This window comes from Amblyraja radiata, chromosome 40 (genome assembly GCF_010909765.2).
Source record: "Amblyraja radiata isolate CabotCenter1 chromosome 40, sAmbRad1.1.pri, whole genome shotgun sequence".
Taxonomy (NCBI): domain Eukaryota; kingdom Metazoa; phylum Chordata; class Chondrichthyes; order Rajiformes; family Rajidae; genus Amblyraja; species Amblyraja radiata.
The window spans coordinates 5558940-5572683 of NC_045995.1; the positions used below are offsets into that span (position 1 = coordinate 5558940).

General features: G+C 47.1%; 1 protein-coding gene across 1 annotated transcript in view; it reads right to left on the bottom strand.

Annotated features, from left to right (window-relative positions):
- Window positions 1–3692: 3692 nt before the first annotated feature.
- The window catches only part of LOC116967573, a 51485-nt gene continuing 41433 nt past the window's right edge, over window positions 3693–13744 (bottom strand). The window contains exon 7 of the mRNA XM_033014191.1: window positions 3693–3908. Within this exon, the coding sequence (XP_032870082.1) occupies window positions 3693–3908 (216 nt within the window). The remainder of the gene's footprint in view (window positions 3909–13744) is intronic.

Below are 13744 nucleotides of genomic sequence, written 5' to 3' on the forward strand. Positions count from 1 at the left end.
GCAGACACTATTGTGGATTCCCTTAATGAGAACAAAATTCCACAATCAAACTGGTCAGTCATCTGCCAATGCCTCATATATGTCTGGACGCTATACTGTATTGCAAGCACAGATTCATCAACTGAATGAGTTCACCATCTATGTCCCCTGTGCTGGACACAGCCTGAACTTGGTGGGTGTAAAAGCGACAGAGTGTTGTCAACAGACTGTAAAACTCTTTGCCTTTGTTCAGTGTCTGGATTCCTTTTTCTCTGCTTCTACACATCAATGGAATATTCTGGCATCTTTAGGACAACATTTTGTAGTCAAGCGTCTATCTGCCACGAGATGGTCGTCATTTTTATTCCTGTGAGTGGTCGTGTGAGTAGGGGCCCCAGTGCACTGCTTTGTCCGGGGGCCTATAATGCTGTTATGACAGTCCTGGGTGCAACAAAACCTGGGTGTGCTCGTACATCAGTCACTGAAAGTAAGCATGCAGGTACAACAGGGAGGAGTGCCGTTTAAGAATAAGGGTAGGCCAGTTAAGACTGAGATGTGGAAAAGCTTTTTCACCCAGTCAGTTGTGAATCTGTGGAATTCTCTGCCACAGGAGGCAGTGGAGGCCAATTCACTGGATGTTTTCAAGAGAGAGTTAGATTTAGCTCTTAAGGCTAATGGAATTTAGGGATATAATAATAATAATAATAATAATACATTTTATTTATGGGTGCCTTTCAAGACTCAAGGACACCTTTCAAAATTTAGTAACAGAATAAAAAAACATGTAAGCGGAATGAAACAAAACAAAAAATAACGACAAAAAAAAAAAATAATAAAGACATCAACAATACACAATTCAAAGACACAATTCAAAGACACAATTCAAAGAGAGAGCAGCGGCAGCTAATTGCGCCAGCGTTCACTCTCTCTTCCGGCAGCCATCTTGGAAACGGAACAATAAGGATCTTTAACATAGAAACATCCCCCCATAATGGTTACCATTATGAGGGAAGGCACAATGTCCAGTCCCCATCCCCAGTTCACCCATAGTTGGGCCTATTGAGGATTCCACAGTTGCCTCTATGGAGGCCCGATGTTCCAGGCCGTTCTCGCCGGGTGATGTTGGTCCGGTGTCGGGAGAATCCTCTCAGCGGCTTGGAACACCTGGAACGTCCGCTTCCTTACCGGAGCCGACAAGGCCGCGACTGTTGGAGCTCCCGCAGCTCCGCAATATTTTTCTCGGCGGTCTCAGCTCACCGGAGCACCAGCGCGGCGACCCAGGCAAGGCATCGCCCGCTCCGCACCGCGATAGCGCTCCAGCGCTGTGCCGCCGCCTAAGCCGAAGGTGCTGGGCGGTCCCCGACAGGAAACGCCGCTGCAGGCCCGATGGTAGGCCGCGAGGACGGGTCGAAACTGCAGCCCGGAGAAAAGCTGCCTCTCCGACCAGGTAGGGACCTAGAAAATAGTTTCCCCCTCCCCCCCCCCACACAAAAAAAGTCTAGACCTTCTAAAACAAAACACAAAACTCACTAAAAATTAAAGAAAAGAGTGGAAAAAACGGACAGCTGCTGGCTAGGCAGCCGTGCCCCAAGACGGCGGCCCCTTCTCGGGATATGGGTGTAATGTCTAGTGTAAAACCTGGTTGTGACTAGCATAATAAAGAGACTTTAATAAAACATAATAAAAAGCATTTGATGTCATCCCACACCAGAGACTGCTTCGGAAGCTTGACTTCTATGGTATTCGTTCCAACACGAAACGTTGGATTTCCAGTTTCCTGACAAAACGTCTTCAGCGTGTGTGTGTGAACGGAAAGAGGTCCAATTGGCATCCAGTGTTGAGTGGTACACCCCAGGGCACAGTACTTGGCCCACACCTATTTTTGCTTTACATAAATGACATCCATGAAAACGTCGCAAGTACGACCAGACTTCGCTGATGATTGTTTGCTGTACCGTCCAATTAAGTCAGCTGATGATGAAGATGCTCTCCAAAAGGATCTCGATACTATGGTTGAGTGGTCACAACAATGGGGCATGCAGTTCAACCCTTCCAAATGTGAAACCATGCGTGTCACCAGAAAGAGGAATCCAGGTGAAACATCTAACAATATACTTGGTGCCACCCTTGAAGAATCCAAACAAACCAAGTATCTTGGCATCAAATTGCAGAATGATCTGCGTTGGAATGGTCAGACTCATCATGCAACGGTGAAAGCAACAGGTGTCCTAAACTTCCTGAGGCGCAACTTTCATCATTGTTCAACTTCTGTCAAGGAGAAGCTATACTTCACCCTCGTTAGACCTCATTTGGACTACGCAGTTGCAGCATGGGACCCATACACAAATAAAAACATTTCTTCCATCGAACGTGTCCAAAGACATGCAGCTCGATTTGTTACTAACACCTATGAGAGAGAAGCAAGTGTCACCAAACTTCTGAATTCTCTGGGGTGGAACCCTCTCCAAGACAGATGTGAAGCTCACCGTTTTACCTGTTTTTACAAAATGGAAATTCACTAAACTAAATTTAAAGTAGCTCTTTCTTCCCAATGACTCTTTCTGGCTTAATCCCTCCCTTCACCACGTCCAGTTTAAATTCCAGTTGGAATATTTTGGAGGACCAAGAAACCAAGAACCAAGAACCAAGACGTCCGACACCGATGAGATCTGCAAGTCATTTAATGAAAGCCTCCCCTCCAGAGGGTGCATGTTGATGACGTGCACAAACGTTGCAGACATTATATCTCCCCCTTCAACTTCGGTATCACAAATTAATCGTAATTTTCACAAAAGGGATTTATCATTTAAACATTAAGACAGCATCTTATGAGGCTTAATAACTGCTTCTAATTAATAAATTCAAATAAACCAGTTAGATTGAGGGGGGATCTTATAGAAACGTACAAAATTCTTAAGGGGTTGGACAGGCTAGATGCAGGAAGATTGTTCCATATGAGAAAAGCATTTTTCACACAGAGAGTGGTGAATCTCTGGAATTCTCTGCCACAAAAGTTGAGGCCAGTTCATTGGCTATATTTAAGAGGGAGTTAGATGTGGCCCTTGTGGCTAAAGGGATCAGGGGGTATGGAGAGAAGGCAGGTACAGGATACTGAGTTGGATGATCAGCCATGATCATATTGAATGGCGGTGCAGGTTCGAAAGGCCGAATGGCCTACTCCTGCACCTATTTTCTATGTTTCTATGTTTATACTTATCCTGACATAAATCTTACTTCGACCTTAGTCGTCAATATAAGCTATTTATAATACCGTGGGGGGGTGGGGGAGGTTTGGACATTGCCTTCTTTTACTCTTGCCTAACTATTTTACATAACACGTCGAGTTGTGAGGGTTGACAATCGCGTGCTTCACGTACGAGTCATATTTCCGCCTCATTCAGTGTTGTATTCCTGTGGTGTGTGAGTGTGGCTTGACACGCAGCGAGCAGGTGCCCACCACATTACCTTGCAATGTGCGCTGTCATTGCTCTCTTGCATTAGGGACACTTGCTCCATCTGGGAGAGGAGCTCCTTCGTCTGGTTAACTTTCCGTCTAGTCTGGGAGACTTGCTCTGTCTGGGGGGCTGTTTCTAACGTCTGGTAGACTATCCATCTCGTCTGGGAGAGTTTTCCTGCTCTTTTACTGCATGTTGTCGGGGCATGGCTCAGCTGCTTCATGCACGAATCGCATGTCCTTCCTGTTTCTGCGGTTCTCAGTACCACTCAGTGTCGGTGGAGTAACTCCGAGGGGCCAGGTGTTTTCGTGCAATCTGGCCACGTTGCCACTCGGTTGGTTTGGCACGAAACCACACCTGTTGTTGGCGCTCCAGGCACGGCACCGGTTCGACGCTTGTCTTATCGTTGAAGTATGCTGCCTGTTTTTCTTGCCGGACAGCTAGTTGCAGTCCCATAGGAGGGACAGGATGGGGCTGTAGGAGCGATAAAGGCAACAGCAGTTTGCTTCTTATCAGTCTAGTGTTCAGTAGCTGTGGGGGCATAACCGCATGTCCCATCAAGGGGGCTGTTGCAATATTCGAGCATGGCATACATGGGGTCACGGTTGCTGCGCTTGGCTTTCTTCATGATATTTTTCATGGTTTACACACAGCGCTCCACCTGCCCATTGCTCCGTGGGTAGATGGGACTTGAGGTGACATGGGCAAATTCCCATTCATGCTTGAACTTCTGAAGTGGGATCTTGTTGTGGCTAGATCAATATATACATGTCTGACACCGACAACATCTTGTAAGAAGAGTTTATTTTCAAATTGCAAACAGAAGCTTCTAGAAGGTCACTTGACCTCAGTCACGAGGCACAGGCCAACTCGACAGCTTGGACTCCTGGCCTCAAGTGGCGCTGGCATTTACATTACATTTACATCACAATGGGGAGAAAGCAGGAACGGGGTACTGGTTGTGGATGATCAGACATGCTCATATTGAATGACAGTGCTGGCTCAAAGGGCTGAACGGCCTACTCCTGCAATGTTTCTATGTCACCTGACACCTGAGGTCCTGACTGATGTCGGACTTAATGTAGCTCTGTCTCCCTACACACTTCTCTATCCCAGCGTCTCTTAATACCTGAACCTTTAATCTTTCAGCACTTATAGTCACGCATTGCAGGATATTTAACCCACCAAGTCCAGTGCTTGACCAATGGATGCCTGGATGGTTCGAGCTTGTTCAGACGTTTGTTAAAAGGTCTCAGTGACTCTGGTACTGTCACTCTCTCTAGCAGTGTGTTTCAGGTACTCACCACTTTCCCGGTTCAGATTCCCACTAAGTCTCTAAGTCTCCGACCGCCGGCCTGCGGCCAACAACATCCTGAAGCCGCGGTCTCCAGTAAGAAAGCGCCGATTCGGGACCTGAAAGCCGCGGAGTGTGTTCGAATGTCCCAATAAAAGGGCCTGTACATCGGGCCGTCTGTAGCAGCGACTGCGGAGGTTTATGGCCCCGACCACGGGTGAACAATGGAGGAGGACTGACTGAACTTTGTGCCTCCCACCACAGTGAAGAATACTATGGTGGATGTTTGTGTTAAACCTTATTGTGTATTGTGTGTTCTTTTTTTTTATTGTATCGCTGCTGGCAAATTCATTTCACTGCACTTACATGGGTATGTGATGAATAAAATTGACTATTGACTCTTCCCCCTCACCCTAAATCTATATCCTCTAGTTCTATCCACCTTAGAGGGAGAAAACTGTTGTACAATCTACCCGGTCAAAGCCCCTCAGAATTGTATACCCCTCCATCAGGTTCCCCCCTCAGCCTCCTTCACTAGAACAGACCCATGTCTCTGCAGTCTCTGCTCGCTCATAACTGAACCTTTCATTCCAGGTAATATCTCTGGGGAATGGTCTTTGCATCCTCTCCAGTGGGATGAAATCCTTCTTATCATGTTGACCACAACTTTTTTCCACATTTCTTCCCATTTCTTTCACATTCCAGCATGTGCAATATTTATCTTTCCCATTAATGGGCTACAAAGAGTGTTCACATCACCCGGAACCAGGAGCAAACGTGGATCTGGAGTGTTCACATCACCACACAGAATATTACAGAGACATTGATTTCTGACACCCACAGTATCTTTAATTTTATAAAATTACAATCACAATTTGAACTGCCATGTTTGATTTGTGGGATGGATAGTTCATAGCATTACAAATTGAACCTTGCAGTAAATCATATATTAAAGAATATAGTATCTGGAGGTCATCAGAGATCTGAATTTTCTGGGTGTGAAGTTAGAAGACAGGATATACATTAGTCAGTAAGATAAACACATCTCAAATAGGGAAAATTGTATTGTTCATTAAGAAATGTTTCTGATCTTTGAGTTTGTTAAGCCTACACTCCACTTGCATTTTTATGCTATATCTTCACAAGTTGCTCAACGTGTGCTTGACAATTTTCGACAAGTAAGGGAAGGGATTGGGACTGTGACAGAAAGTTTTGCTTCTTTAGCCATGGGTTAAGTATCAGATGACTGGAAGGTCACTAAGGTCACTCTTTAGATTCTGGAGTAGTTCCTGAGGATTGGCGGGTAGCAAACGTAACTCCACATTTTAAGAAGGGAGGGAGAGAGAAAACGGGGAATTACAGACCAGTTAGTCTAACATCGGTAGTGGGGAAACTGCTAGAGTCAGTTATTAAAGATGGGATAGCAGCACATTTGGAAAGTGGTGAAATCATTGGACAAATTCAGCATGGATTTACAAAAGGTAAATCATGTCTGACGAATCTTATAGAATTTTTCGAGGATGTAACTAGTAGCGTGGATAGGGGAGAACCAGTGGATGTGGTGGATCTGGACTTCCAGAAGGCTTTCGACAAGGTCCCACATAAGAGATTAGTTTACAAACTTAAAGCACACGGCATTGGGGGTTCAGTATTGATGTGGATAGAGAACTGGCTGGCAAACAGGAAGCAAAGAGTAGGAGTAAACGGGTCCTTTTCACAATGGCAGGCAGTGACTAGTGGGGTACCGCAAGGCTCAGTGCTGGGACCCCAGCTATTTACAATATATATTAATGATCTGGATGAGGGAATTGAAGGCAATATCTCCAGGTTTGCGGATGACACTAAGCTGGGGGGGCAGTGTTAGCTGTGAGGAGGATGCTAGGAGACTGCAAGGTGACTTGGATAGGCTGGGTGAGTGGGCAAATGTTTGGCAGATGCAGTATAATGTGGATAAATGTGAGGTTATCCATTTTGGTGGCAAAAACAGGAAAGCAGACTATTATCTAAATGGTGGCCGACTAGGAAAAGGGGAGATGCAGCGAGACCTGGGTGTCATGGTACACCAGTCATTGAAAGTGGGCATGCAGGTGCAGCAGGCAGTGAAGAAAGCGAATGGTATGTTAGCTTTCATAGCAAAAGGATTTGAGTACAGGAGCAGGGAGGTTCAACTGCAGTTGTACAGGGTCTTGGTGAGACCACACCTGGAGTATTGCGTACAGTTTTGGGCTCCAAATCTGAGGAAGGACATTATTGCCATAGAGGGAGTGCAGAGAAGGTTCACCAGACTGATTCCTGGGATGTCAGGACTGTCTTATGAAGAAAGACTGGATAGACTTGGTTTATACTCTCTAGAATTTAGGAGATTGAGAGGGGATCTTATAGAAACTTACAAAATTCTTAAGGGGTTGGACAGGCTAGATGCAGGAAGATTGCTCCCGATGTTGGGGAAGTCCAGGACAAGGGGTCACAGCTTCAGGATAAGGGGGAAATCCTTTAAAACCGAGATGAGAAGAACTTTTTTCACACAGAGAGTGGTGAATCTCTGGAACTCCCTGCCACAGAGGGTAGTCGATGCCAGTTCATTGGCTATATTTAAGAGGGAGTTAGATGTGGCCCTTGTAGCTAAGGGGATCAGAGGGTATGGAGAGAAGGCAGGTACGGGATACTGAGTTGGATGATCAGCCATGATCATATTGAATGGCGGTGCAGGCTCGAAGGGCCGAATGGCCTACTCCTGCACCTAATTTCTATGTTTCTAAGATGTCCCTTGTTCACAAACAGCAGCATGGATAACCCTGGGAACTATAGGCCGATGATCTTAGATCAGCGGGAGGGGAGACGTTGGTTAAGATTCTGAAGGAGCAATTGATGTTCACTTGGAAATGTCGGGAGTGGTTGGGGATCGGTGTGGTTTTATGCAGGGAGATGAGGTCTCACAAATCTGAGTTTTTTGAGGAGGAGTAACTAAGACAATTGACAAAGGCAGGGAGGTAGAGGCAGTTTGCATAGAGTTCAGAAAGGCTTTGACATGGTCCCACAAGGTAGGCCAGTGCACATATTTAAGGTACAGGTGTGTTAGCTAATAGGTCCAATATTAGCTTGGTGGCAGAATGCAAAGGGGAGTGTGGAGGGTTGATTTTCAGACTGGAAGTCTGTAACAAGTGGTGTACCACAAGATCAGAGCTGGTACCTTTCCTGACTTGAATGAAAAGATATGTGATCTATATTAGTAAGTTTGCAGATGACACAAAACTGTGTTGTTGGTGAAGAAGGTTGTGTCAGAATAAATGGGGGCATAGCTGGATCAGCTGGAAAGTTGGACGGAGCAGTGGCAGATGAAATTTGGACACGCTAGAGGCACGAAACATATTCCCAATGTTGGGAGAGTCCAGAACCATAGTTTAAGAATAACAGGTAGGCCATTTAGAACAGAGACGAGGAAATACTTTTCACACAGACAGTTGTGAATCTGTGGAATTCTCTGCCACAGAAGGCAGTGGAGGCCCATTCTCTGGATGCTTTTAAGAAAGAGTTAGATAGAGATCTTAAAGATAGCAGAGTCAGGGGATATGGAGAGAAGGCAGGAACGGGGTACTGATTGTGAATGATCAGCCATGATCACAGTGAATGGCGGTGCTGGCTCGAAGGGCAGATTGGCCTATTCTTGCACCTATTGTCTATTAACCAGACAAGAGTGAGGTGATACGCTTTGGGAAGTCAAGATCAGAAGAACATGTAGAGTAAGTGGCCTTCGTGTTGATGTAGAGATACCTTGACGTGCAAATCCTTAGCTGGATAGGATGGTAAATCTGGCATTTGGCACCTTACATTCACCAGCCGGGGCACTGAGTGTGAGAGTTCGGACGTCATGTTGCAATTGTACCACACTGAAGGGTACTATGTGCAGTTCTGGTTGTCACACCTCAGGAAGGATGTGGTGGCAGTAAGAGAGCATGTTGTCTGGAATGGAGAGCTGTGGTGACGGGGAGAGATGGGTTAAGCTGTGTTTATGCTCATCAGAATGTAGGAGGCTTGGGTGCTTTATATCATATACTAGACCAAGTGCAGACCCGTTGGGTCTGTTCCCCCAACGTGCAGTTGTGGGGGAGGAGGCGGAATGCAGCGTCACACACACTAACTATCCCCCCACCCCCCCGCACTCACGCTAATTACCCCCCTTGATATTATATTAATATTATTAATTTGCTCCTTTTACCCCATAAACACCCTATCTACTGACGCATAGCCCCCAACTTGCAGTCACACCTAGAGAGGGGTGGGGGGGGGGGGGGGTAGAGAGTGAGGGCAGAGAGAGAAGTGGTAGAGACAGAGAGAGAGACAGAGACACAGAGAGAGGGGCAAGAGGGAGGGGGGGGTGGAGAGGAGGATAAGAGGGAGGGTTGGGTGTGGGAGGAAAGGAGGGGAAGAGAGAGGATGAGAGTGAGGGGGAGAGAGAGGGGGGTGAGGTGGGGAGCAGGGAGGGGGAGGTAGGGTGGAGGGAAGAGGGTAGGGGGTGTGGAGGGGAGGGGGTTTAGGGGAGGGAGGGTGAGGGGATGGAGGGGAGGGGAGAGAGAGGGGGAGGAGAGAGGGGGAGAGGAGAGGGGAGGGAGAGGAGAGGGGGGAGAGGAGGAGGGGAGAGGAGGGGGAGAGGAGAGGAGAGGGGAGAGAGGAAAGGGGGGAGAGGAGAGGGGGGGAGGAGATGAGAGGAGAGGTGAAGAGAGGGAGGGGGTAGAGGAGAGGGGGGAGAGGAGAGGTGGGGAGAGGAGAGGAGAGGGGGGAGAGGAGAGGGGGGAGAGGAGGGGGGAGAGGAGGGGGGGGGGAGCGGAGAAGGGGGGGTGAGGAGGGGGGAGAGGAGGGGGGAGCGGAGAGGGGGGGGTGAGGAGGGGGAGAGGAGAGGGGGGAGAGGAGAGGAGGGGGAGAGGAGAGGGAGGGGGAGAGGAGAGGGGGGGAAGGGGGGAGAGGAGAGGGGGGGAGAGGAGGGGTGAGGTGGGGAGAGGGAGGGGGAGAAGGGAGGGGGGGGAACCTAAAAAAACATTTTAGAACCAAAAAAGACACATTCTGCAAGCATTGTAGAACCAAAAGAGACACTTTTTGCAAACATTTTGGAACCAATAAACACTTTTTGCAAACATTTCAGAACCAATAGACACATTCTGCAAGTGTTTTAGAACCACTAAGGACACTTACATTTGAGTAGACATTTGTTCAGTTATTCACAGCTCAGAGAAACGTGACCCTCTGCCTTCCTCCAGCTTGCAGACACTGATTGAGGCACACAACTTCCTGGTTTTATAGTCCCTCCCCCCTGCCGCCAGCAGGGGCAGCGGAGATAATGGGGAATTTTGTAAAAGCATTAATATCTCTGTCATTTTTCATCGACGGAAAAAGTCCTCGGCACACATACGGCGGAGGGGGGCTCTGAGCAAGGTGGCCAAAAATGACGGCCGTAGGTGGCGGCGTTCTCTCGGAAATCGCAGCACAGATGGCCAAAACCGGTCAAGAACAGACTTTTAGTAATATAGATATCATTATATCTTAATGTTGAGAACATTAAGATGGCCATGGATAGGATGGAAAGTTGATCTTTTTCCCATGGTAGGGAAGTCTAGAACGAGAGGGCATTTGTTTCTGGTCGGGGGGGGGGGGGATTTAAAGGAGGACAGAGGGATAGGATTTTCACACAGAGGGCATCGGGTATCTGGAGCAAGCTGCCAGAGGAAGAATTGGAGGCAGATAAAATTATAATGGTTAAGAGGCTTTTGAATATGTACTTCGAAAGGACATGTTTAGACGCCAAGTTTCATGCAATAACTGTCTTTTTAATTAACAGCAATGTGTGAGTTGAAACTTTATATCCATATCTTTGATAAATTCTCAACATTCATCAGACAGCAGGTTGACACATTGGAGTTTGTAAAGCGAGCTAGTTCAGGCACTGGTCCGGAGTTGGTATGAGTTCCAGTTCTACAGTTGTGTACACGCTTGGCTCTGCTCTTTACGCTGGCATTTTCAGATAGCGGTCGATGTTTCTGATCATGTTTTCCAGAGCATACAGGGCAAGAATACGTTTTATCATTGTGATATGTCCACCTTTCCATTGATTAGAAACCACAAACATGCATTGCTTATCCATTCCAGTAGATGCTGACAACTGCTGAAACTGAGGGGAAGAAAGGAGAGAAACAAGTATTACCTGAATGAGTTCTAATTCAGGTTTGACAAGCAGAAACATAACCTTGGTCCCCTCTCCCCCCTCCCCAACAAACACAGCCAGACCCCAGTCTGCAAAGACTGGGCCCTTCTACACCCACTCCTCCCCATTCACCACTTCACACCTACTTAAAGCAAGACTCCAGTCTGAAAAGACTGGACTCTTTCCCACCCCAACCAACATTTCACACCCACTCACAGCCTGACCTCAGTCTGCAAAGACAGGGCCCTTCTGCACCCACTCCTCCCCATTCACCACTTCACACCTACTTAATGCAAGACTCCAATCTGAAGAGACTGGACCCTTTCCCACCCACCCCTCTCCAATAACCCCTTCACACTCAATCACCCACACCCTCCATGCTGAACGTTTGAATATGTGTGTGTTTATGATTGTGTTTATAGTTTGTTTGGTTGTGTGTTTGTCTTTTTGCACAAAGTCCGTGAGCATTGCCACTTTTCATTTCACTGCACATCTCGTATGTGTAAACTTGACTGACTTGAACAACATCACTTCTCCATCATCAACAATAAAAATAGAGGAGGTGGAGAAGCTTGTCGGAAAACAGAAATGCCGGAAATCTCCAGGATCAGGACAATGTTTCCCCCTCTACTCTCAAGCTCTGTGCCGTACAACTGGCACCGGTCTACACAGACATTTTTAACCAGTCCCTGCAAACCTGTGCTGTCCCTGCCTGCTTGAAAGTCTCCACCATTGTCCCTGTACCCCAAAAGGCCAGGATGACTACAGACCTGTCTTAATGACTAGAGACCTGTCGCACTGACCTCTGTAGTATTGAAGACCCTTGAAAGGCTTGTGCTGGCCAAGCTCAAAAAATCTCACAAACCCCTGCTGGACCCTCTACAGTTTGCATATCGGGCCAATAGATCTGTGGATGATGCAATCAACCTGGGCCTGCACTTCATCCTACAGCCAGGGGACCTATGTGACGATTTTGTTTGGTGATTTTATCTATGCATTCAACACCATTGTGCCAGAGCTACTACACGCCAAACTTTCCGAGTTGAATATGCCTGAACCCCTCTGTCGGTCGATCACCAGCTTCCTGACAGACAAGAAGCCGCATGTGAGGCTGAAAGCACATCTCGGACCCGCAAACCCTCAGCATAGGTGCAAGGCTGCATATTCTCCCCACTCCTCTACTCTCTCTACACCAATGACTGCACCTTCACGGACTCCTCTGTCAAGCTTCTCAAGTTTGCAGGTGACACAACCATGATTGGACTGATCTGTGGAGGAATCTGCCTACTGACAGGAAGTGACACAGCTGGCGTCCTGGTGCCATCGCAACAACCTGGAGCTCAATTCTCTTAAGACAGTGGAATTGATTGTAGACTTTGGGAGAGCTTCCCCTCCCTACACCCCACTCACCATCAACAACCATCACCATCACAGTCACATCTGTGGAGTCTTTTAAGTTCCTGGGAACCATCATCTCCAAGGACCTTAAGTGGGTGGCTACCATCAACTCCACAGTCAAAAATGCACAACAGGATGTACTTCCTGCGGCAGCTGAGGAAGCACAGTCTGCCACAGGAAATGATGGTCCAATGCTATACGACCATCGTAGAGTCTGTTCTCAACTTCTCCATCAGGGTCTGGTTTGGCTCAGCCACCAAGCACGACACCTGGAGGCTGCAGCGAATCGTCCAATCAGCTGAGAAGGTTATTGGCTGCAACCTTCCCTCCATTGACGAACTGTACACTGCAAGGGCCAGGAAGTGAGCGGATAAGATCATCTCTGACCCCTCTCACCCTGGCCACAAACTCTTTACATCACTTCTCTATAGAAGGTGACTCCGAATTGTCAAAGCTGCCACAGCCAGACATAAAACAGCTTTTTTTCCACGAGTAGTAGCTGTACTTAATAACCAAAAATCTGTAGCCTCCTTTTGCTCTGATATTTTGTTTGGTCACATGTTTGATCAATGGTGTTTTATTATTAATGTTTAGTGTTTTATGTGTCATTTGTAACTGTCACCGTATGTCATGTCACATGTGGGCGGAGCACCAAGGCAAATTCCTTGTATGTCAATACTTGGGCAATAAACTTATTCATTCATTCATTCATTAACATCTTCAATACCTTAACTACATTCATGTGAAGATGAATCTTGGATCCAACTCCATAGCTCCCTAAAAGTGATAACACAAGCAAATAGATTGGGAAAGAAGGTGTACAGTATTCCAGGTGTGGTCTCATCAAGGCCCTGTACAACTGCAGTAGGACCTCCCTGCTCCTCTGACATTTGTTGGGGCATTGAGTATAAGTGAAGAAGTTAAGTGAGTGAGCAACTCCATCAGACTCCAATAATGGTGGGTGCCAGGGATAGTTGTGGAGGAAGATACCTGGTTGTGTTTAAGAGGCTTTTAGATAGGCACATGGATATGCAAGGAATGGAGTGGTATTGGTCACAAGCAGCAGAGGAGATTGGTCCATCAGTACAGACACTGTGGGCAGAAGGACCTGTTCCTGTGCTGTACTCTTCAACCTTTTATGACAAGATTAAGGATGACAAAGGATACTGAGGGTTTGATCCAGAAGAAAGCAGGAGGCAAATGGCAGTTAATGGCAAGTGAAATCAACTGACTGCGTCTCTTGGCAACTGTGTCTCTCGAGGAAGATGGGAGATGTAGCAGAGAACTTCAGCAATTTAGATGGACACAAAGGGGGCATGAATTAAAGAGATAAAGTTATCAAGAGCAAAAGAGTAGCCAAGGAAAGTGTGGGTCCACTGGGAGGTAAAGGTTCTATGTTTACTGCCAGGCTATGTGGCAGGATGC